Source organism: Neoarius graeffei, chromosome 14 (genome assembly GCF_027579695.1).
Source record: "Neoarius graeffei isolate fNeoGra1 chromosome 14, fNeoGra1.pri, whole genome shotgun sequence".
In the NCBI taxonomy this organism is placed as follows: Eukaryota; Metazoa; Chordata; class Actinopteri; order Siluriformes; family Ariidae; genus Neoarius; species Neoarius graeffei.
In genome coordinates this window covers 23,492,990-23,517,963 of record NC_083582.1, presented here as the reverse complement: position 1 = coordinate 23,517,963, position 24,974 = coordinate 23,492,990, and the positions used below count along the sequence as shown (strand labels likewise).

General features: G+C 43.7%; 1 protein-coding gene across 4 annotated transcripts in view; it reads left to right on the top strand.

Annotated features, from left to right (window-relative positions):
* si:ch1073-13h15.3 (inactive all-trans-retinol 13,14-reductase) overlaps window positions 1–10,680 on the top strand; it is an 87,303-nt gene extending 76,623 nt beyond the window's left edge. For all 4 annotated transcript variants that reach the window (XM_060939450.1, XM_060939449.1, XM_060939447.1 and 1 more), the window contains 3 exons: window positions 1–88; window positions 9,716–9,875; window positions 10,283–10,680. The exon at window positions 1–88 is cut by the window's left edge and continues 79 nt beyond it. In XM_060939450.1, the coding sequence (XP_060795433.1) occupies window positions 1–88; window positions 9,716–9,875; window positions 10,283–10,446 (412 nt within the window). In that variant the 3' untranslated portion in view covers window positions 10,447–10,680. The remainder of the gene's footprint in view (window positions 89–9,715; window positions 9,876–10,282) is intronic.
* The last annotated feature ends 14,294 nt before the right edge of the window (window positions 10,681–24,974 follow it).

The window sequence follows — 24,974 nt, the reverse complement described above, 5'->3', positions numbered from 1 at the left end:
AGGGGATGACTATTTAACCTACAAGAGGAGATTTGGCAACAATGTTTTTGACTGGGCCTGCAGCCAGTACCCCAAACTGAGAGACAAGGTAGCCATCATTTCAGAAATTGATTTTGTTAACACCATTACTTGTAATATTTTGTCTTAAAAGTCAGAGGTAGAGCATAGTTTATAAATAGGAATACCTTCATTCATGCAATTTTACAGTCACGTGGCTGCAGTGCATAACAATATGCAGATACAGGTCAAGTGCTGGGGTGGCATGGTGGTGTAGTGGTTAGCACTGTTGCCTCACAGCAAGAAGGTCCGGGTTCGAGCCCCATGGCCGATGAGGGCCTTTCTGTGCGGAGTTTGCATGTTCTCCCCGTGTCCACGTGGGTTTCCTCCGGGTGCTCCGGTTTCCCCCACAGTCTAAAGACATGCAGATTAGGTTAACTGGTGACTCTAAATTGACCGTTGGTGTGAGTGTGAATGGTTGTCTGTGTCTATGTGTCAGCCCTGTGATGACCTGGCGACTTGTCCAGGGTGTACCCCGCCTTTCGCCCGTAGTCAGCTGGGATAGGCTCCAGCTTGCCTGTGACCCTGTAGAACAGGATAAAGCGGCTAGAGGAGATGAGATGAGGTCAAGTGCTTCAGTTTTTCGTATCGAACATCAGAAAAAAAAAGTAATTTCTGTGTAATCGTATTGACTTTGATTGTCTGGTACTGCATGGTTGTCGGTACCAGATGAGCTGGTTTTCATATTTCAGAAACTGCTGATCTCCTGGGAATATCACACATAACAGTCTCTATAGTTTATACAGAATGGTGTGAAAAATAAACAAACAAAAAAAACATTCTGCAGGCAGAAATGCTTTGACAGGTCAGAGGAGACTGGTTTAAGCTGACAGGAAGTCAGTATCTCAAATAACCACTCTTTACCACCATGGTAAAAGCAATGAATGAAGAAAAGAATCTCAGAATGAAGCTGTAACAGCCCACATTGGATTCCATTTGTGTCCGCCAAGTACAGCAATCTGAGACTACAGTGGGCACAGGTGAAGTGAAACTAGACAGTTGTCGCTTAGAAAAAATTTGATTGAAAAATGTGAGCTCAGTGACTTTGACTGGGTGTTAATGCCAGATAGGCTTGTTTGAGGAACTGGGATTGTAATGGACAGCAGTCTGTAGCATTTACAAAGAATGGTGTGAAAAACATCTAGGGAGCAGCGGCTCTGCAGGTGGAAACATTTTGTTGATGAGAGAGGTCAGAGGCCAGACTGTTTCACCCTGACAAGAAGACTACAGTAACTCAAACAAGCACTCTTTACAACTGTGTTGAGCAGAGGAACATGTCGGAATGCGCAACATGTTCCACCATGAGGTGGATGGACTACAACAGCAGAAGACATCAGGTTCCACTTCTGTCAGCCGAGAACAGGAATCAGAGGTTGTATTGGGCACAGGCTCACAGAACTGCACAGATGAAGACTGGAAAAAACAGCCAATGTTTTTCTATTATTCAGTTGTCCAGTTTCTGTTGTTCATTTTCATGCTTTGTGCTGTTGCACCATTATTTGCATGAATGAACAAGGCTACAGGTGTTCCTGTTAAAGTGAGTGGATTTCGTAAATACCCTACTCATGCAGTTGTGGTCACAAGTTTACATACAGTGACATGAATGTCATCTTGGATATGAATGTCATGGTAATATTTGGGCTTTCAGTAATTTCTTTGAACTGTTCTTTTTCTGTGGCAGAATGTACAGCATTTAATTCTTTAATTAAAAAAAAACACTAGAATTTGGTGCACAAGTTTTAATTTTCTTTGAGCTTTCTGAAATCAACACAGGGTCAAAAATTTACATTTGCTCACTTAGATTATTAATTCAGAGGTGCTGAAACTTCCAAAATGTCTATCTTGCCAAGGTCTCTTAATTTCCTGTTAGCGATCATGATTGACTACAGCTGGTAGCTTCTCTGTGCCTTCATAAAAAGGGTTTGTTTACAGCACTCATTAGATTGACCAACACACAATACAATGGGAAAGTCCAAGGAGCTCAGTGCAGATCTGAGAAAGAGCATCACAGATATACACAACTCCAGAATGTCTCTTGGAGCCATTTATAAACAACTGAAAATTCCAAGATTAGTTCAAACAATTGTATCCAAGTTACTGGGAGGTGTAGTCACTTTGCCAAGCCACTTTGCTTCAAGAAAACCCAAACTGTCAGCCTCAGCTGAAAGGAAATTGGTTTGGATGGTCAGGAACAACCTGGGAACCACCATGGCACAGCCTTGCCATGAATTGGAAGCTGATGGATCACTATCTACAGTTTAGATCACCATGGACTAAGAGGCTGATATCCAAGAAATAACCCCCGGCTCCAAAATTGACACCAAGCTTAAAGGACCCATGGCATGGTGGTTTGTTGATGCTTTAAACGGGCTCGTGTAGGTTTCCAGATGTTATATCCGCAGCCTTTCTCGAAATGAACCCTCGGCACGTAGATATAGCCTCCTGGGAGAAAGCCCCATTTCAGCGCTTTTCCCAGTGCGTTGTTTTGCTAATGAGAAGCAGGAGGCGGGGAAGGGTAGAGGATGGGGGTGGGTCTTATCATTAATATTCATGACATGTAAACGTGTTACCTCTGATTGGCTAACAGCACTGTGACGCTACCTCCAGTGGGTCAGAACAAGCGGATGTGGGTGTCTTACTATGGTGAGAGAGAAGGAACAAACCGCGAAGGGAAAAATACCGCGTGTTGATGTCATTAAGGTGCGGCGCGAGGAAATAAAATAAATTCAACAAATGTTTGGGTTTTTACTGAACAAACAAATAAAATGAACGAGTGACTTAAAAAAAAGAATGTGGGTGTCTTTGTAAAAACTGTTTTGATTGGCTATTATAACAGAGCATGCTGCATGCTTTTTGGTTTTGTAGCGCAGCGTACCTGGCTAACTGCAGGAAGCGGTTAGCTGCACAGCTAATGTAGCCATTGCAAGGCTAACGTGGCACTGATTTTAAAACACGGCAAAACATAAGCTCATAAGTTACAGCCAATTTCCAGACTAAACTCAGTTTAACAGAGCATGCTGCATGCTTTTTGGTTTTGTAGCGCAGAGTACCTGGCTAACTGCAGGAAGCGGTTAGCTGCACAGCTAATGTAGCCATTGCAAGGCTAACGTGGCACCGATTTTAAAACATGGCAAAACGACTTAACAGTTATACACTTACTTGTTCGCTGTTTGTGGCTGATGCGGCAGGGATGCTTGGTACGGACCCAGGCTTCAGTGACAGTTGATGTGCAAAACCTGCCCTGTACTGTCCCAAGTTGTGGAAACATTCCTCAGGAAAATGCTTCCGACAAACATACACCGTCTTAGGTAGACTCGACAGTGTATTATTGAAGTAAATAAAATTAAGCCACTGCGTCTTCAGGGGCTCTCCCGTCGGCAGTAAAAACAGACTCTTTTCTGTGTTGTCACATCCATGGACAGCGCAATTTCCATGTTTCGCTCGCTTAGGTGATGCCATGTTGTGTCCTCTATGGTCTCCTCACTACAACTGGGCGGGGCAATCCATACAGTGGGTGGGAATCCAGAGGGGGGGCGTGGGGATCATCTCCCTTGCTGACATAGTAAAGGGAAGAGTTTATCAACACGCCATTTTGATGCGCCATTCTCAAATGTTGGGCATAGTTTGGTTTACACATTATGAAATTTCTAGCCACTGGGGTGACTTAAGAAGGTCAGAGGAACTCATTTTAATGTTAAAAAACCTCAAAGTGAAAATTTCATGCCATGGGACCTTTAAAGGAGATATGCAGAGCCTTTATTTTTAAATAAATTTGAGTGGATAGTATCTCCATCCTTGACTCTTGTATGCTGCATAAATGGGAATTAAAAAATATATATATTTTGGGAGTTACATTCGACCGCAAAGTTGGCATTTGAGCTGCCCTGCTAAGCTAGCCAGCCCTGAGTGCATGACATCACAGCAGGAACTGGTTTTAAGGCCAAGGCCTTTTACAGCTATAGACCAAAGTCATATAAATAAAAATTGATGGTGAAAGTAAGAAATACCGTTACCGACTTGCTCAAGACTGATTTGACTTCATTGATTGTGGGTTGACTCTCATTAAAACAGGATAGGTGTTATAACTTATGCAACATACATGTACATGCATTTTCACTGATAAAATGTAAAAGGCTAATTAAATAATCAGATAAACTGAGGCAATCACATTCTGAAGCAAATTAAATAATCTTATACCGGTAACTTAAACACAATACAAGTTACATGTATTAATCTAAATGTAGGTAAACAACGTGTGTCTTTTTTTTTTAATCCAAATGAGAGTTGGAGCTTACCCATCTGTGTTCTCGCTTCTTGAAGGCAGATATTGTGGCCGATTGTTTTTGAAACAATCTGACTTTCAGTTGTTTTGGTTCAGTTCTCTGTTCATTCACTTCTTCCATGTAAGGGTGAGATGGTAGCAATATCCAGTTTAGAAATCAGATGGCTGCTCCACTCATTCACTTTTCATACTGTGTATTCTGCAATTACTGCTGGGCTTAGGCAATTACTAAACCCTGGGACAGAATGGGATGTCACCGGTTTTAGCAACAACTGCAGGGAGGTCACTGCCCAAGTGATATGTTCTGTCCTGGGCTTTAGCAACAACCCTCAGCCCACTCCGGGAGGACTGGTGCAACTGAACTTGTCATAGAACAGACAGGAGAGGAGATCAAATGCGCTCAAACCACGGTTTATTAATAATAGGGGAAAGGGGAGTTGGGAGAATGTGTGTGGGTGAAATCCAGAGGCAGGGATGGCTGGTGGTGACATCTGAGGTCTCCCATCCAAGTACAGACCAGGCCCAACCCTGCTTAGCTTCTGAGACCTGGTATAGTCAGAGAGCTGTGGCTGCAGGCTAGCAGCAGGGCTGAGTAAGCTGGAGAACAGGTGAAGGTACAAGAGGGGCAGGCAAGAGGCAGAGTCAACAGGACAGAAGGCAGATCAGGTTACCGGGGCTGGAGAGCAGACAGAGTCAAACGGAACAGCACAATATCAGGAGTCAGAGTAGTAGGAACACAGAGCAGGTTATCAGGCTGAGAGTTGCAGACGATCTGACACTGAGGCTAGGGAGAACTGCAGCTTAAATACACCCAGGGGGAAGCAGGTGATCGGCAACAGCCAATGACAGTCACTGAAAGTTAATAAGAGGAAGTGAGTGCGGGCGTGGCCGGTAATGCTGAGTGGAGATGTTACCTGAAGAGAGAAGCCCACAGGTAGGACGATGACAGAACCCCCCCTCAAGGGACGGCCCCAGAAGTCCCTAGCCACAGATCACCAAAGACGGGCGGGAGGAGGGGGAATACCGGTGGAGGGTTAGAACTCCTCAGACCGGTCAGTGTCCATAGCCTCCACACCCTCTTCACCGTCAGAAGAATCGTCATCCCAGGACCCCCACCCAGGATTCGGTTCGGTGTCAGATGGTCCGATTAACCGAGGTGCTAGCTTACGAGACTCCACCTGGAGGGGCAGGTCCTTGGAGGGGGCAGAGCTGGCAGGTGGAGTATGGGGGGTTAGAGTGGCGGCCCATAAGCAGGTCCAGTGGCAGTCCTTGCCCCATTCTCTTATCGCACCAGTGGCCCAGTCGAGGTGAGGACTTTGTTGGCGGAGCCATGGATAGCCCAGGATGAGAGGTTGGTCGGGGGAATGGAGCAGGTGAAACTGGATGGTTTCATGGTGGTTGCCTGACAGAGTCATCGGGACAGGGGCAGTGAGGCGGGCGACAGTGCCAAGAAGATGGCCATCCAGTGCCCTGGCTGGAATGGGAGAGGATAAGTGAAGGCTTTGCAGACCCAACTGGTGCGCAAGCTCAGTGTCCATGATGTTAGCCTTGGCGCCAGAGTCGACCAGGGCGGTCAGAGTGTGGGTGGAATCCAACAGACGAAGATGAACTTGGAGCATAGGTTTCTGGCTGGTGGAGGACTGGATGATCATTGAGCCCAGCCGGACCCCTCCCATGGCCAGTGAGCTCATCACTTTTACTGGGCAAGAGGCAGCACGGTGACCGTCACCCCCACAGTACAGGCACAGATTGGAGGTGATCCGACGCTGGCGCTCTGCCGGGCTGAGGGAAGCACGGCCGATCTCCATGGGCTCTGCCTGGTCCAGAAGGCTCGGCGGAGAAGCAGCAGGAGACGTAGAAGGGGCTGGGTTACTCCGTGCGCTGGTGACTGACTGAGTCTGGCGGGCCCTCTCTTGTCGATGGGTCTGGACCTGGCGGTCAATGCGGACGGCCAGGGCAATGGCCTCATCGAGTGTCGATGGTTGTTCGTGCGAGACCAATTCATCCTTAATGTAGTCGGCCAGGCTGTGCAGAAAGGCGTCCACCAGCACCTGCGTGCCCCACTTGCTGCGCCGGGCCAAGGTCCGGAAATCGATCGAGTAGTCAGCCACTGCCTTGGCGAATACTCATCAGTCCTCCGGATGCCTCTACTGACGATGAGCCCAGGTCGAAGACCTTAGTCATTTCCGCTGAAAACAAGGTGAAGGAGGCACATGCCAGTGTCCGGCGTTCATACTCAGCAGTCCCCCACAGGCGGGCGCGGCCAGTCAGACGAGTGATGACGAAGGCCACCTTCGCTGCCTCCGACGCGAAGGTTCTGGGCTGCAGGTCGAACAGCAACCAGTAACTGGTCAGGAAGGCATGGACTTGGGAGGGGTCACCGTCAAAACACTCCGGACTGCCGACCTTGGGTTCCGGGGCCTCGAGTGTAGCAGGAGCACCTCCCGGAGCTGGCACGTCAGCAGCGGGTATGACAGGGGCTGATGCAACAAGAGACTGCGGTGGTTGGGCGGTGAGCAGCTGGAGTTCTTGGTCCAGTCATTGTTGCAGCTGCTGGAGCTGTTGCTGCTGATGACCAAGCTGGATCAGGGCTGCCATGCGACTGACATCTTCGACACACTGCAGCCGGTCTAGGGCAGAGGGTTCGGGCGCTGACTCCATGTTGTGTTCAGATCGTTCTGTCATGGGACAGACAGGAGAGATCAAATGTGCTCAAACCACAGTTTATTAATAATAGGGGAGTTGGGAGAATGTGTGTGGGTGAAATCCAGAGGCAGCTGGTGGTGACATCTGAGGTCTCCCATCCAAGTACAGACCAGGCCCAACCCTGCTTAGCAGCTGAGACCTGACAGGATCTGGCATAGTCAGAGAGCTGTGGCTGCAGGCTAGCAGCAGGGCTGAGTGAGCTGGAGAACAGGCGAAGGTACAAGAGGGGCAGGCAAGAGGCAGAGTCAACAGGACAGAAGGCAGATCAGGTTTCCGGGGCTGGAGAGCAGACAGAGTCAAACGGAACAGCACAATATCAGGAGTCAGAGTAGTAGGAACACAGAGCAGGTTATCAGGCTGAGAGTTGCAGACGATCTGAGGCTAGGGAGAACTGCAGCTTAAATACACCCAGGGGGAAGCAGGTGATCGGCAACAGCCAATGACAGTCACTGAAAGTTAATAAGAGGAAGTGAGTGTGGGCGTGGCCGGTAATGCTGAGTGGAGATGTTACCTGAAGAGAGAAGCCCACAGGTAGGACCATGACAGAACTCACTTTCCTTTTTAAATAAATAAATAAAATAAATACTTTTCTTGTAGTTTTCTTTTCCTTTAATTGTTGATACTGCACCCTCTTTCAATACAGGCTTATAGCCAATGCTCCTCAACAGATCAGAGGTCTCGTATGAGTCTTCAGTAAAATGTGCAGAGCAGAGGAGAGACCACTTCATAGGTGCCCAACGTGCCCATGAACTTCTCGCAAAATGTGTCCAAATCTTTGCAGTTTGAACATTCTTGAGCCATGAATGCAACATAAATCCAGCTTCTGTCATGTTGCTGTACCCGCCAGCAACACATCTATGTGGCATGGCAGTAAATTAGCTCAAAATGGAGGATTGAAGTTGCAGTCAGCTCTGTGTTTTAGTATAGCGGAAGTGGCGATGAGACCAATAGACTTCCTGTTGTGATGCTACGGATGTCAAGGTCATTCACTCAGACTGCTACCTATATAAATCACTTTAATCATAAAAATTACTATATTAGATTTATTGTTAACGCTTAACTATTCCTGTGCCAGTCTTGAGGTCTCAAGGCATTTATAAATGAAAGTGAGGCCATGGCTCTTTGTATATGCTTTAACTAAAGTTTGAAGCTGACCACATGGACAAAGAAAAAAGACCTCTGGAGGATAGCTATATGGTCAGATGAGACAAAGATTGAGTTGTTTGGCCACCATTGGGCCTTTTTCACTACCCTTTTTCAGCTCACTTCAGCTCACTTCAGCCCAACATGGCTCGCGTTTCGACTACCTCAGAGCAGCACGACTGAGCTCACTTCAGCCTTACTCAGCACCCAAAACTCACACGGTTTTGGAGTGGGGCTGAAGTGAGCCAAACCGAGCCGAGTGGGGCTAGGGGTGTGAGGAGACACTCCCCTGTGCACTGATTGGTGAGGAGGAGTGTCCTCACATGCCCACACGCCCCGCGAGCACGCTGGGAACCACCATCTGTAAACACCGTAAACCCGGAAGAAGAAGAATTACGACAAATTATGCGCCTCGCCTCATCTATACGCTCTTGCCAGTATCTGTTGGCGTTGTCGGTGACAACAAGCCACAGCACCAAGACCAGCAACACTAATGACTCCATGTCCTCCATGTTTATTGTTTACTATCCGGGTCATGAGACTACCACTTAAAAGGTCACTGATGTCACTGTTTGCGCCGCCTAACGACATCACGTGACGTCCACCCACTTTCGCTAACTCCACCCAATGTGTCCACCCACTTCCAGCCAGCACGGTTCAGCGCGGTTGTAGTCGAAATGCAACCCCAACAGCCCCACTCAGCTCGACTCAGCCCAACTCAGCACCGCACGGCTCAGCCCAACTCAGCCGCGTTGGTCATGGAAAAGCCCCAAATGACCACCATGTGCAGAGGGACACTGTACCAGGTGGTGGTAGGATCATAATGCTCTGGGGCTATTTTGCTGCCAGTGGAACTGGTTCATTGCACAAATTGGATGGAATAATGAAGAAGGAGGACTACCTCAGAATTCTTCAGCATAAATAATCAGAAACTTGAACATGACTTGGGAGTTACAACAGGACAATGAGCCCAAACACGCATCAGAGCTAGTTGTAGAGGATAAAGAAGGCTAACATTAAGCTTAAAACAAGCCCTGACTTCAACCCTATTGAAAATATATGCTTATAAGTCAAGTCCATGCCAAGAAAAAAAAAAATTAATTGAACTCTACCAATTCTATGATGAAGTAGAAATCATGAAATACCATGAAATGTCCAACCAGAATTCTGCCAGAAGCTTGTGCATTGTAAACAAAAATGTTTGGTAAAGGTAAATCTTGCAAAGAGACATTTTACCCAAATATTAGGTGTGCTGTATGTATATTTTTAATCCTGTATGTATAATTTTGACCCTATGTTGATTTCAGAAAACCCAAAGAAAATTAAAACTTGTGCACCAAATTCTAGTTTTTTTTTTTAATTAAAGATGCATGCCATACATTCTGCCACAGAAAAAGAACAGTTCAAAGAAATTACTGAAAGTCCAAATATTGCCATGACATTCATATCCAAGATGACATTTCATGTCACTGTATGTAATGAACTCTTATTCATGAACTTTTATTTTTTGACCTCTTTTCCTTCTAGTTGGTATTTCAGGAAGTCTCTACTCCATTGTCGAACACACACTATCTTGGTTCTTACCTCGGAGCTATGTACTCAGCTGAGCAAAACTTGGAGCGCTTCCAAGCAGAGGCCATCGCCAGAAATCGTTGTGATACCCCTGTCAAAAATCTCTTCATTTCAGGTATAATAAGCTCTGTGCAACGTACAGTAGATCGATCTTTCTATGGTTCTTAGTTATGCTTTGGAAAGGATGGTTCATTTATGTTTGTCAACCATGACATTACAACACAATTTACATGATCTAGCTTGTATGGGAAGTTACAAGTAGTTACTGTTAAGATGAGGGGTGGGATTAGCAGATGTAGCCTTTTTTCACCATATAAAATATAATGAAATATATGATTCTAATTGCTCATTAGAATCCTTATGAAATTTGATGACCACTTAGCTCCTGTCTTACTGTAATTAGTCAGTTTGGACCTCATTGTTATATCCTTAAGTGCCTAGTTATTTGAGCTCCAGCACATTGAGCTTAGATTCCAGGTTTTTTTCACTGATTATGTGATTGTGTATGTTTTGGATTCTCAGGTCAGGATGTGTTTAGCTGTGGTATTGCAGGTGCATTACATGGTGGCCTTCTCTGTGCCTCCACGGTGCTCAGACACATTGTGTACATCGACCTCTTCATGCTGAAGAAGAAGCTAAAGAGGAACAAAGCAAGAGGAACTGCTAAACACATAAAGCTGCTCTGATTAGAGAGGGGGGGAAAGCTACAGCAATTGACAAGCAGTGAACTGCTTATTAGACACACGAGAATTTGCTTATTTTACATAGCCAATTAGCATTTTTATCTTTATTACAAAAGGTTTGGAAAAAATAAAATATTTTCTGCCTTTGCATAGCAAAAAAGTAATAAAATATGATTGATTTTTTTTTGAAAACCACAGAATGCAGACTTTCATACTCCCCAGTTAGTTTTACAGAAGTCTCAATTTACTTTATTGCTTACTTGTAATGTTGTAATGACAAAAGATTTAGACAAACAAACAAACAAACAAATAATATTAAAAAAAACTTTGAAAGAAAACAATATTGAAGGAATGTGTTTTAATTAAAATATTAAAACACAGTGTGACAAAATAGTGTTACTCTCGACAACAAACCGTATCCATGCATCCTGACGTGCTAAATAATCCAATAATTAACACATTACGTAATGCCTTTAACTGTTTACGCCAAATCCCCATGATGGTGTTGTTCTGACCTGTGTGTGAGAGTCCCTCCTGATCGGGAAACAAAGGGATAACCAGAAGCTTCAGACTTCCTCAATTAAGTGGACATTTCCTCTGGGAAAAGCCCGCAGCTTGGTTGGTATAACATGAGCCGTGATGAATGACTAGAGCTGTGGAGGAGATCAGGATGAATGCTTTCACTGTGTGTAGCTCCAGCAGGATGCAAACTTCCATCCAGCTCTCTGCTCTTGTCTATTTGTTGTGAACACACCTTTATAGCAGAGGGGATAGCCTGTGGTCTCTTACAGATGATCAATTTTTTTTCAGCTGCTCCTGTTAGGGGTCACCATAGCAGATTATCCTTCCCAATTTATGATCCACATGTTTGATTTGGCATAGGTTCTTGCACTGGATGTCCTTCCTGCCACAACCCTTCCCAATCTATCCAGCCCCGAAACTAAATATGCACTAGTATTATTTTTGGGACCGACACTAAATATGCACTAGTATTATTTTTACCTAATCTGCAGGTCTTTGAATTGTGCGAGGAAACTGGAGCACCCAGAGGAAACCCATACAGGAGAGAACATGTAATCTCCACACAGAAAGGTCCCTGTCAGCCATGAGGTTCGAACCCAGAACCTTCTTGCTGTGAGGCAACAGAACAGACAGGGGTTACTGGGAACATATGGGAAGGCATTATTAATGCTGAATGGTATATACATGTTTCAGAGTAACATTGCTGCTATCCAGATGATATCTTTTTCAAGGACGGCCTTACTTGTTTCAGCAAGTTGATGCCAAACCACATTCTGCATGTATTACAACTGCATGACTCTGTAGTAAAAGAGTCCAGGTGCTCAACTGGCCTGCCTGTAGTCTAGACCTGTCTTCCATTGAAAACATTTAGTACATTATGAAGTGACAAAGGAGACCTTGAACTGTTCAGCAACTGAATTTGTATATCAGGCAAGAATGGGACAAAATTTCACTCTCAAAACTACAGCAGAACTGAACTGGTCTCCTCAGTTCACAAACATTTACAGAGTGTTGTTAAAAGTAGAGGTGATGGAACACAGTGGTAAACATGCCCCTGTCCCAACTTTTTTTGAAATGTGTTGCTGGCATTAAATTCAGAATGAGCATATATTTTTCAAAAACAATCAAGTTTCTAAGTTTCAACATTTGATATGTTGTCTTTGTACTATTCTCAATGAAATATAGGGTTTCCATGATTTGCAAATCATCACATTCTGTTTTTATTTATGTTTTACACAGTGTCCCAACTTTTTTGGAATTGGGGTTGTATTTTTTTTAATTCAATGTGGACTGGAAAAAACAGAAAAAATAGGACTGCTGGGAAAAATAAAATAATGCTAATATTTCATTAACACAATATACACTATAACAAGAAAATCTATTATAATGACTGTTTTATTTATGGTTTTCCAGGTACGGTTTTCATTTAATAACAGTGAAGAATGATTATACCTTATGCAATGAACATACAAGTTGTATTTGCAAACAGAATGATCCTGAAAATAATGGCCTTTGAGAGTAGCTTTGTATAAGAATATTTACAATATTTGAACATCAGTTGGGGTGGCATGGTGGTGTAGTGGTTAGCACTGTCACCTCATAGCAAGAAGGTTCTGGGTTTGAGCCCAGTGGCTGATGGGGGGCCTTTCTGTGTGGAGTTTGCACGTTCTCCCCGTGTCTGCATGGGTTTCCGCTGGGTGCTCCGGTTTCCCCCCACAGTCCAAAGACATGCAGGTTAGGCTAATTGGTGGCTCTAAATAAACTGTAGGTGTGAATGGTTGTTTGTCTTTGTGTCAGCCCTGCGATGACCTGGTGACTTGCCCAGAGTGTATCCCGCCTCTCGCCTGTAGTCAGCTGGGATGGGCTCCAGCTTGCCCGCGACTCTGCACAGGATAAGTGGTTACAGATAATGGATGGATGAACATCAGTTCATTTGTATGTTTTGATCAGTTTTATGCATCTATTTTTTGTATTCGGGTGTAACTCTTAAGTGCTCCAGATATCTGAACCTATATTCAGATTTAAACCTAAATTTGCATCTGGAGCTCCACAACAAGTCATTCATTCATTCATTCATTCATTCATTCATTATCTCTAGCCGCTTTATCCTTCTACAGGGTCGCAGGCAAGCTGGAGCCTATCCCAGCTGACTACGGGCGAAAGGCGGGGTACACCCTGGACAAGTCGCCAGGTCATCACAGGGCTGACACATAGACACAGACAACCATTCACACTCACACCTACGGTCAATTTAGAGTCACCAGTTAACCTAACCTGCATGTCTTTGGACTGTGGGGGAAACCGGAGCACCCGGAGGAAACCCACGCGGACACAGGGAGAACATGCAAACTCCACACAGAAAGGCCCTCGCCGGCCCTGGGGCTCGAACCCAGGACCTTCTTGCTGTGAGGCGACAGCGCTAACCACTACACCACCGTGCCGCCTCACGACAAGTCAACCAGTAATTTTTTTTTTTTTTAAATCCTGATACCCTGTAGGCCAGCTGCATGTCTTTGGACTGTGGGGGAAACCAGAGCACCCAGAGGAAACCCACACAGACTCCACACAGAAAGGCCCCCATCAGCCGTGAGGTTCAAACCAGGAACTTTCTTGCTGTGAAGTGCCAGTGCTAACCACTGACGAAAAAAAAACCAAACAGTAATGCACTTCCTATTTGTATCTGTATTAATTTAGAACACATTATGCAGTTTGCTTAATCAATATAATGTATTCATATTCAGTTACATCCCTATTATGTATCAGTCATTTGCTGCAACTTATATAGATGCCCTATATCTGTCACATTGCTGAAAATCGTTGAGCTATAGGTTGAGAAACAAAAGCAGCTGTGCATTCACATTAATAAATTTCATTATAATTTCAATATAAGTTCTTAAGAAACTCAGCCTCAGGTCAGTATGTTTAATGATGAAATGTAAAAAACATAATCGAGCATCAGTGAAAAGAAAAGCACTTCTTTTTACATGGAACTTTACAGGGAAATGAGATGACATTCAAAAGAAAGTAGAAAGAGAAGACAAAAATGTAATCTAATGCAAAACTGATTAAATGCAATATTCATCTGATGAAAATAAAAATAGAAAGCACACAATAAACTGATGGCACAGGGTGGTGCTGCAACAGGTAGCATTACCATCTCACAGCTCCAGGGTTCCTGGTTTGATCCTGAGCTTAAGTTACTGTCTGCATGGACTTTGATGTTCGATGTCTGTGGGGGATTCCTCTGGGTTCCCTGTTTTCTTTCCGTTACCCAAAACCACACAGGTAGGTGGATTGGTAGTGTTAAATTGTCCCTAGGTGTAAAGGTGTGTGATAAACTGGTGGTGTATCTAGTGTTCCCAGCTCAGGTTCAGTGATTCCAGCCTCCACAGCATTCTTGAGCAGAGAAAAAAGCGTCATGGAAGATGAATGATAAAATCGGACAGAATAAATAATAAGCTAGAGAATTCCAGATCATGTTGCCATCCTAATTATTCCATCCTCTTCACTGGAGACATTTAAAATAAAAAGACACTTAAGAATATTTTAAACTCGCCGTAAATTATTAATCATGTTAATGCTTTGCAGTCTTAGTTTGGAGTCTTTTTGTCTCCTGAAGAGTTCCACCATGCTGAAAAAGCAGGTGGAGGTCAGAAGGAGAAAAATCATATTCATGGTAAAATTACATCCTGCAATACTTTTTTTTTTTGAAACCATAGCATGCAATTATAGACTTTTATGTTCTCCGATTCACACACACATATTTCCTTTGATTTATACTTATAATTTATTCCCATGACAAAAAGATTCACAATAAAGGAAATGTGGTACTCTCTTTAAAAAGAGAGAGACTTCAAATGATACTTTGTACAGTTAAGTGTTCTTAGCGTCCTAAAGGAGTTTTTTAAGAAAACTTTCTAATATGGTTCTAAATACAATATTTCAGGGTTCTCCAGAAGGTTAAAAAAAAACCCTCTTAAGGGTTCTAAAATGTGACCTTTTTTTCTAATTTCAAATGTCAGACAAGTTAAGAAACAATGGGGGGGGTAGCAGGGTGTGTTTTCTTTTAGCTGCTTTAAGATCTGTCAGTGATAGAGATGTAGTATTCTAATGGAATTTATACTATAACATGATTTTAATTATGATTTGGAATGATGTAATGTCTTAAGGATGGAAAAGGAAGTTGAAGTTTGAAATTGAAAGCCATTCGAGCATGAAAAAGAACTCATGGATTTATTTTTTCACCATTTTGTGGATCACCGAATTAATATATATATTTTTTGTTTCAGGATTATTACCTCCCCCTCATTTTATTTCTTTCTCTCTCTTGTGCCTTTTCCACTATGTTTCTGTCTTCTCAATGTCCCTCCGATTAGCAGGGTTTGGGAAGGCTTTCTTCGTTTATGACTTTCCCAGCTGTGCTGAAGCCAATAGAGGCAGCTGGTTTTAATCATCACACAGAGAGAGAGAGAGAGAGACTGTGACTGCTTGAAAAAGGGTGGGGAGGAAAAACATACAAACACACTGTAAGGTCACCTGAACACTAGGAGAAGATCGAGTCGCCTACTGTTCAGTGTTTATTCTCATTTCAGACATGTTAGAGCAGGTCACATCACTGTAAGCAAATGTGTAAGAATTTGCACACACCAGCTCATATAGGACATTCGTATGGGGTAACTTAATTCTTTAAAATGACTCTCTCATTGCTAACCCTAGAACATTTTCAGAAGAGTCTTTATAGTGGTTATAATCTCTACACTGAAAAAAATTAAACATTGGCTCAAATTAAAAAAATTGAGGTAATCGATCACACCTAATATTGTAGTGTTATACAATATAAATAATTCGTTTGATTTGACCTGAAATATTTAACTTCATGTAAACCAATTTCTGATGGTTGAACCAAAGCAATTATTTCAGATTTTCCTAAATTAAAATAAATACATTGTTTTTTTTTACCTTTATTTGATAGGACAGTGTAGAGACAGGAAATGAGCTGGAGCAAGACAGGGAGGGATCTGGAAATGACCTCGGGTCAGAATTAAACCCAGGTCCCTGGATTTATGGCATGGCACCTTAATCAACTGAGCCACAGCATTGTGTGTTAACCACAGCCAAACCATACATTGGTTTTATTACTTAATGTACACTGAAAAAAGTGAAACAAAGCTGTTGTTCATTTAATGTATTTGTTTTCATTCCAGCGAATAAAAAAAAATAGTTTGCTCCCATATTCAAAAGTTGTTTAAATGAATTTAAAATATTCAGGTTTAACAATCTTTGTTAAACCTGAATATTTTAAATTCATTTAAACAACTTTTGAATATGGGAGCAAACTATTTTTTTTTATTCGCTGGAATGAAAACAAATACATTAAATGAACAACAGCTTTATTTCACTTTTTTCAGTGTATGGATGAAGAGAAGCTCAGCATATTTTCACAACACACATGCTTTTCTTCCATTTTTATACTTTTTTATTTTGCTTATGGCCAAAATGAACTTGTGAATAAGTTGCTTAACCTAATGTCTCAATTCTGCATATAATAGCAACTAGAAATAAAATAAAATATAATAATTTAGCTTTCCAACACTTATGTTTATCCTCTTTATGTTTCATTAATTACAAAGTTAGTTGGAATCCTTCACATAGGGAATGTGCCTTTGACTAAATCATTTAAAATCAACTTAATGTAAATGATCCATTTTCCCTCCCAGATGTTTTGGCCAAAATTGCAGCCATTTTGCTGTTCTGTTCTTGTCTGCCCAGTTTTCCTCTCTGGTACCGATGTGGAGAGATCTCTGTTTGCTGCACATTATTTATAAAAGCTCAACTCAGCAGAGCCCCCTCCCTTCACAAACACAACAGATGCAGGCTGTGCAAAGTTTCCATTTAAAAGAATAAACAAACTAGAACTAGAACTGCCACCTTATTGTGGTGGAGGGGTTTGTGTGCTTGAATGATCCTAGGAGCTATGTTGTCGGGGGCATTATGCCCCTGTAAGGGTTTCCCAAGGCAGACAGGTCCTAGGTGACAGGCCAGACCAAGAGCAGTTCACCAAAACCCCTAATGGAGCAACAACCAAGGACCGAGACGTCGCCCGGTATGGCGCAGCCGGGGCCCCACCCTGGAGCCAAGCCCAGGGTTGGGACTTGCATGCGAGTGCTTGGTGGCCGGGCCTTTGCCCATGGGGCCCGGCCGGGCTCAGCCCGAAGAGGTGATGTGGGCCCGACCTCCTGTGGGTTCACCACCCACAGCGGTAGCAGTAGGGGGCTGGTGCAGTGTGGATTGGGTGGCAGTCGAAGGCAGGGGCCTCGACGACCTGATCCCCGGACACAGCGGCTAGCTGTTGGGACATGGAATGCCACTTCGCTGGGGGGGAAAGAGCCTGAGTGGGAGGTTGAGAGGTACCGGCTAGAGATAGTTGGGCTCACCTCCACGCACAGCTTGGGCTCTGGAACCCAGTTCCTTGAGAGGGGCTGGACTCTCCACTTCTCTGGAGTCGCCCATGGTGAGCGGCGGCGGGCTGGTGTGGGCTTGCTTATAGCTCCCCAGCTCAGCCGCCATGTGTTGGAGTTTACCCCAGTGAACGAGAGGGTTGCCTCTCTGCGCCTTCGGATTGGGGAGAGGGCTCTTGCTGTTGTTTGTGCCTACGGGCCGAATAGCAGTGTAGAGTATCTGGCCTTCTTGGAGTCCCTGGGAGAGGTACTGAGGGGTGCTCAGACTGGGGACTCCATTGTGCTACTGGGGGACTTCAATGCTCACGTGGGCGATGACAGTGACACCTGGAGGGGCGTGGTTGGGAGGAACGGCCTCCCCGATCTGAACCCGAGTGGTGTTTTGTTATTGGACTTCTGTGCTAGTCACGGTTTGTCCATAACAAACAACATGTTCGAGCATAGGGGTGTCCATAAGTGCATGTGGCACCAGGACACCTTAGGTCGGAGGTCAATGATAAACTTTGTTGTCGTTTCATCTGATCTCCGGCATAAAGATCTATGTCTTGGACACTCGGGTGAAGAGAGGGGCTGAGCTGTCAACTGATCACCACCTGGTGGTGAGTTGGATCCGCTGGCGGAGGAGGAAGCTGGACAGACCTGGCAGGCCCAAACGTATGGTGAGGGTCTGCTGGGAATGTCTGGCCGAGCACTCTGTTGGGGAGGTCTTTAACTCCCACCTCCGGGAGAGCTTTTCCAAGCTTCTGGGGGAGATGGGGGACATTGAGTCTGAGTGGACCATTTTCTCTACCTCCATTGTGGATGCGGCTGTTCGGAGCTGTGGCCGCAAGGTCTCCGGTGCCTGTCGTGGCGGCAATCCCCGAACCCGGTGGTGGACCCCGGAAGTAAGGGATGCCATCAAGCTGAAGAAGGAGTCCTATCAGGCCATGTTGACCTCCAGGACTCCTGAGGCAGCTGACAGGTATCGACAGGCCAGGCGTGCTGCAGCTCGGGCAGTTGCGGAGGCAAAAACTCGGAACTGGGAGGAGTTCGGGGAGGCCATGGAGAAGGACTATCGGTCGGCCTCGAAGAAATTCTGGCAAACAGTCCAGCGCCTCAGGAGGGGGAAGCAGTACTCTGCCAACACTGTTTACAGTGCGGGGGGGAGCTGTTGACCTCGACTGGGGACATTGTCAGGCGGTGGAAGGAATACTTTGAGGATCTCCTCAATCCCACCATCATGTCTTCCATTGAGGAGACTGAGGCTGATGACTCAGAGGTGGACTCGTCAAGTGGAGGCATTTAAGTATCTCGGGATCTTGTTCACGAGTGAGGGAAGGATGGAGCGTGAGATCGACAGGAGGATTGGTGCAGCCTCCGCAGTGATGCGGTCGCTTTACCGGTCCGTCATGGTGAAGAAGGAGCTGAGCCAAAAGGCAAAGCTCTCAATTTACCGGTCGATCTACGTTCCGACTCTCAACTATGGCCATGAGCTTTGGGTAATGACCGAAAGAACAAGATCGCGGATACAAGCGGCCAAAATGAGTTTTCTTCGCAGGGTGGCTGGGCGCTCCCTTAGAGATAGGGTGAGAAGCACAGTCACTTGGGAGGAGCTTGGAGTAGAGCCGCTGCTCCTCCACATCGAGAGGCATCAGCTGAGGTGGCTCGGGCATCTTTTTTGGATGCCTCCTGGACGCCTCCCTGGGGAGGTGTTCCAGGCATGTCCTCCCGGGAGGAGGCCCCGGGGAAGACCCAGGACATGCTGGAGGGACTATGTCTCTCGGCTGGCCTGGGAACGCCTCGGTGTTCTTCCCGAGGAGCTGGCCGAGGTGTCTGGGGAAAGGGAAGTTTGGGCTTCCATGCTTAGGCTGCTGCCTCCGCGACCCGGTCCCGGATAAGCGGAAGAAGACGAGAATAAACAAAATAGCTAAATGAAGAATTATAGAAGGACAATAAAAAGATTTCGGAGATGCTGCTAAACCACTGGCAGGCATAACCAGTACTGAAACAATACACAACACACTCGAACTATCAGCATGAACTTTGTTAGCAGAGGCTGAATAACATTAACTACATACTGTTGTGGTCAGAAGTTTACATACAGTGACATGAATGCCAACTTGGATATGAATGTCATGGCAATATCAGTAATTTCTTTGAACTGCTCTTTTTTGGTGGCAGAATGTACAGCATGCATCTTTAATTAAAAAAAATAGAATTTGGTGCACAAGTTAATTTTCTTTGGGTTTTCTGAAATCAACACTGGGTCAAAATTATACATACAGGGTAAAAAATATACATACAGCACACCTAATATTTTGGTAAAATGTCTCTTCGCAATATTCACCTTCACCAAAAATTTTTGTTTACCATGAACAAGCTTTTGGCAGAATTCTGATTGGATATTTCACGACTCTTCATGGTAGATTTGTTAGAGTTCAATTAAATTTTTTTTTCTTGGCATGGACTTAACTTAGAAGCACGATCCATATATTTTCAATAGGGTTAAAGTCAGGGCTTGTTTTAAGCTTAAAAGAATAGAAAATGCAAAGTAAATACATGCAGGGGTTGGTAGCTTGTAATATTGAGAGCCCGTAAGAAAAGTTTCAGGCATGTTTGACCATTTATAAGAAAGTTGTGAGCATTTTTGTATCGCTGCTCTAATGCCACCAGGAGGCTGCCATGTTGCCTGTTGGAAGGGCGATGCATGATGTCATTTGGGTGCAAGGCTGAGTGTATACTTCAGTACTGAAGGGGCAAAGCGAAAAGTCTACTAAGGTGACAATGTCGATTTTTTTCATTATACATCTGAAAGTGTATTAATGAGCTGCAACCCTGACTTATGGACAAATTTGAACTCTTTACCTGTAAAATGAGGCTGAAACTATGTGTTATACTACTCATTAGATGCTTAGCATGCTCTCGATTCATTCATGAAAAACTTCCTCATCAAGACGTCCCCAGGCTAGCCTACCATCATTACTGTAGTAGGCAGTCCAACTCCAACAGCAACACAGAAAGAAGATAAACAAACACTACTATACAGGATTCATGTGAACATTACAGGAAGATGCACTTGTACGAAAAAAGACAGAAATATTGCCAGAAACACCCAAGCTGCTGGTATGGTATGGGTTTATTTGGTAAAATTCATACATGTAAAAGATACAGTATAAATAGCACCGAGGGCAACACAAAGTATAAAATACACTTATTTCCAATGTAGTCCTCTTGATGACAACAATAAAATATAAGAGACAATAATAAATTGACAAAATTGTATAAACAATGACAAAAGTCATCAAAAAATATGCCAACTGTAATTACACTGGGGAACACAATTTTTGTTGAGTTAGGTCTGACAGCTGTTTTTAACTAATTTTTGGGTGCGGAATCCAAAACTGATCTCAGTTTTTCTCTATCACGTCAAGTTTTTGAACTATAGGATCCCCATTTTCTTAAAAAATATCAAAAATACTGTAATTAACAGATATGTGCTTGTTTTATAAAAATTTACAAATCAAATCAAGTTTATTTGTATAGCGCTTTTAACAATAAACACTGTCGCAAAGCAGCTTTACAGAATTTGAACGACTTAAAACATGAGCTAATTTTATCCCTAATCTATCCCCAATGAGCAAGCCTGTGGCGACGGTGGCAAGGAAAAACTCCCTCAGACGACATGAGGAAGAAACCTCGAGAGGAACCAGACTCAAAAGGGAACCCATCCTCATTTGGGCAACAACAGACAGCCTGACTATAATATTAACAGTTTTAACAGGTATAACCCTCAACTGTCCTCATGGGGCCGTCCTTCACAGGAGCAGTGCGATAAAACTCCGACCAGACACAGGGCACCAGGATGGATCAAGCAGGTCCGAGGGGCAGAAGAGGCCAGCATCTCAATCACAGGATCAACATGTAACTCAGAGGGACAGATTGGGGGGGGAAGAGAGAGAAAGAAAACACAGGTTGTTAGGTATGCCCTAAAAATGACAAGTATTAAATCTGTGTGGTAGGCTCGCAGAGGCGAGAGTCTTTACATCAGGCATAACACACAACAATGGCATGTTAATATGGTAAAAAATATATCATGAACTGCTCTGGCTGGATGCTTGATTGGGTGATGGGAGCACACTCCTCAGCAATGATGAGATGCAGATGGAACCCTTAGGGCTGGCCAAGACAATTCAGTTACATTTCACCGGGTCTGGGACATGCGACAGAATGTCTGACAGCCAATTCCCTGCAGGCTACGATAGCCAGTCGAGGTCTCCACCCTCTCCACCAAAAGATTTCCTGTTGACTCCATGTAACTCAGAGGGACAGATTTGGGGTGGGGGGGAGGGAAAGAAAACACAGGTTGTTAGGTATGCCCAATGTCACCTGAATAAGTAGGAGCAGTATACATATTGCTCCGAGTACAAGCAGGGACTCCGGCAACTAACTATGACAGCATAACTAAAAGGAGAGAGCCAGAAGGTAACACAGGCATGAGGGAGCCCCGGGACATAAAGCAGCCAGCCACTACACCGTCAACAAACTCGAGTGAGCAAGCGAGTGGGGACTGACAGCATCCATACATCCCAGTTTACCAAAACACTCTATGTCTGAGGACCCTCCAGATCTACTCCTTTACCTCATAAACACCATTAACAAAAGGCTTGACTAAACAGATATGTTTTCAGCCTAGACTTAAATGCCGAGACTGTGTCTGATTCCCGAACATTACTTGGAAGGCTGTTCCATAACTGTGGGGCTTTGTAAGAAAAGGCTCTGCCCCCTGATGTAGCCTTCACTATACGAGGTACCAGCAGATAGCCTGCACCTTTTGATCTAAGTAGGCATGGTGGGTCATAGAGGAGCAGAAGTTCACTCAGGTACTGTGGTGCGAGACCATTTAGTGCTTTAAAGGTCAATAGTAGTATTTTATAATCAATACGAAATTTGATTGGGAGCCAATGCAGTGTGGATAAGACAGGCGTGATGTGGTCATATTTTCGAGTTCTAGTAAGGACTCTTGCTGCTGCATTTTGAACTAACTGGAGCTTGTTTATGCACTTATTGGAACATCCAGACAGTAAGGCATTACAATAATCCAACCTGGAGGTAACGAAAGCATGGACTAGTTTTTCTGCATCATGCAATGACATTAAATTTCTTATCTTAGCAATATTTCTGAGATGAAAGAAAGCTGTCCGGGTGATGTTATCAATGTGAGTTTTGAATGAAAGACTGGGGTCAATAATCACTCCGAGGTCTTTTACTGCTGCACGTGAAGAAACAGAAAGGCCATCCAGAGTCACTGTGTAATCAGAAAACTTACTTCTAGCTGTATGTGGTCCTAGCACAAGTACTTCAGTCTTGTCAGAGTTAAGCAGAAGGAAATTAATAAGCATCCAGTGTTTAATGTCCTTAACACATTCCTCAATTCTATTAAGCTGGTGTCTCTCATCAGGTTTTGCAGAGACATACAACTGTGTGTCATCAGCATAACAGTGGAAACTAATACAATGTTTACGTATAATATCGCCCAGAGGTAACATATATAGAGAAAAAAGCAGTGGACCCAAGACAGAACCTTGTGGAACACCAAACTTTACCTCGGTACGTCTAGAAATATCACCATTTATATCAACATACTGATAACGATCAGTTAGATAAGACCTGAGCCAGGAGAGGGCCATTCCCTTAACTCCCACAACATTTTCTAGTCTATCCAGAAGAATGGAATGATCAATGGTATCAAATGCTGCACTAAGGTCAAGCAACACAAGTAGCGAGACACAGCCCTGATCAGATGCCAACAGTAGGTCATTTACTACTTTAACCAGTGCTGTCTCTGTGCTATGATGAGGTCTAAATCCTGACTGATACATTTGATGGATGTTATTCCTATGTAAATATGAGCATAACTGCTGTGCCACAGCTTTTTCAAGGATCTTGGAGATAAAGGGGAGGTTTGATATTGGCCGATAATTGGACAGCTGACAGGGATCAAGGTCAGGTTTTTTAATCAGGGGTTTGATAACTGCTAGTTTAAAGGATTTGGGTACATAGCCAATCCTAAGAGAAGAATTTATTATTTTTAGAAGTGGTTCAATTACTCCAGGCATTATCTGTTTGAATAGATGTGTCGGTAAGGGATCAAGTACGCAAGTTGAGGCTTTTGATGTAGAGATTAATGAAAGTAATTCAGTTTCTTTTAGGGGAGTAAAACATTCTAACTGATGATCTGATACAGTTATATTGTTAACTACAAGGTCACTTTCATTGTCTAACCTTAAATTAGTAGTTTGAATTTTTTGTCGGATATTCTCAATTTTGTCATTAAAAAAAATCATGAAGTCGTTGCTACTACATACTGCAGGTGTGCATGTGTTGATAGTGGACTTATTCCTGGTTAATTTTGCTACAGTATTAAATAGGAATCTAGGATTATTTTTGTTATCTTCTATTAGGGAGGAGAAATATGTTGATCTCGCGGCACTAAGAGCTTTTCTATACTTCAGGAAGCTCTCCTTCCAAGCTAATTTGAACACTACCAATTTTGTTTGACGCCATTTACGTTCCAATTTTCGAGTGGTCTGTTTTAATGTGCGAGTGTCATCATTATACCAGGGTGCTAATTTTTTGTCTCTGACCATTTTCCTTTTTAGAGGAGCTACATTATCTAAAGTATGGCGGAATGTTGACTCTAAGCATTCAGTTGCCTGATCAAGTTCTGCAGGGGCTGACAGTGACCCAATCAAAGTTGACAGCTCTGGGAGATCATTTATAAAGCTCTGTGCAGTAGTTGACGTGAAAGTACATTTAATACAGTAGCATGGTGAGGTGCATATATTATTACTCAGACATATTTTGAATGAGATGAGACAATGATCTGAGATAACTTCAGACTGTGGAAGTATGACTATATTGTCTACGTTTAATCTGAATGTTAGTATTAGATCAAGGGTGTGACCACCATTATGGGTCGGTCCTATGACATTCTGCTTAATCCCGACTGAATCTAAGATGGACACAAACGCTGTTTTTAAAGGGTCTTCTGGGTTATCGAAGTGAATATTAAAATCTCCGACAACTAAAGCTTTGTCTAAGGAAATAACCAGATCTTAGATAAAATCTGCAAATTCAGAAAGAAACTCAGAATATGGCCCCGGGGGCCTGTAAATAATAAGCAATGGAATTAACTGGGTAGACTTATTTTTCGAGGCTACATACATTATATTAGTATGAAGAACTTCAAATGTATTAAATTTATAACCAGGTTTTTGTGTTACACCTAGATGATCGTTATAAATAACTGCGACGCCTCCTCCTCTGCCAGTTAGACGAGGCTGGTGTATATAACTGTATCCAGGAGGACTCGCTTCATTTAATGCTATATATTCATTTGGCTAATCCATGTTTCTGTTAAACAGAGTACATTAAACTCCTGATCAGTAATGAGTTCATTAACCATTAGCGCTTTAGATGTAAGAGATCTAATATTTAATAGCCCCACCTTTAGATCAAAGGTGCTGGCAGCAGCTGTACAGTCAGTATGATCTAATTTTATATTGATTAGGT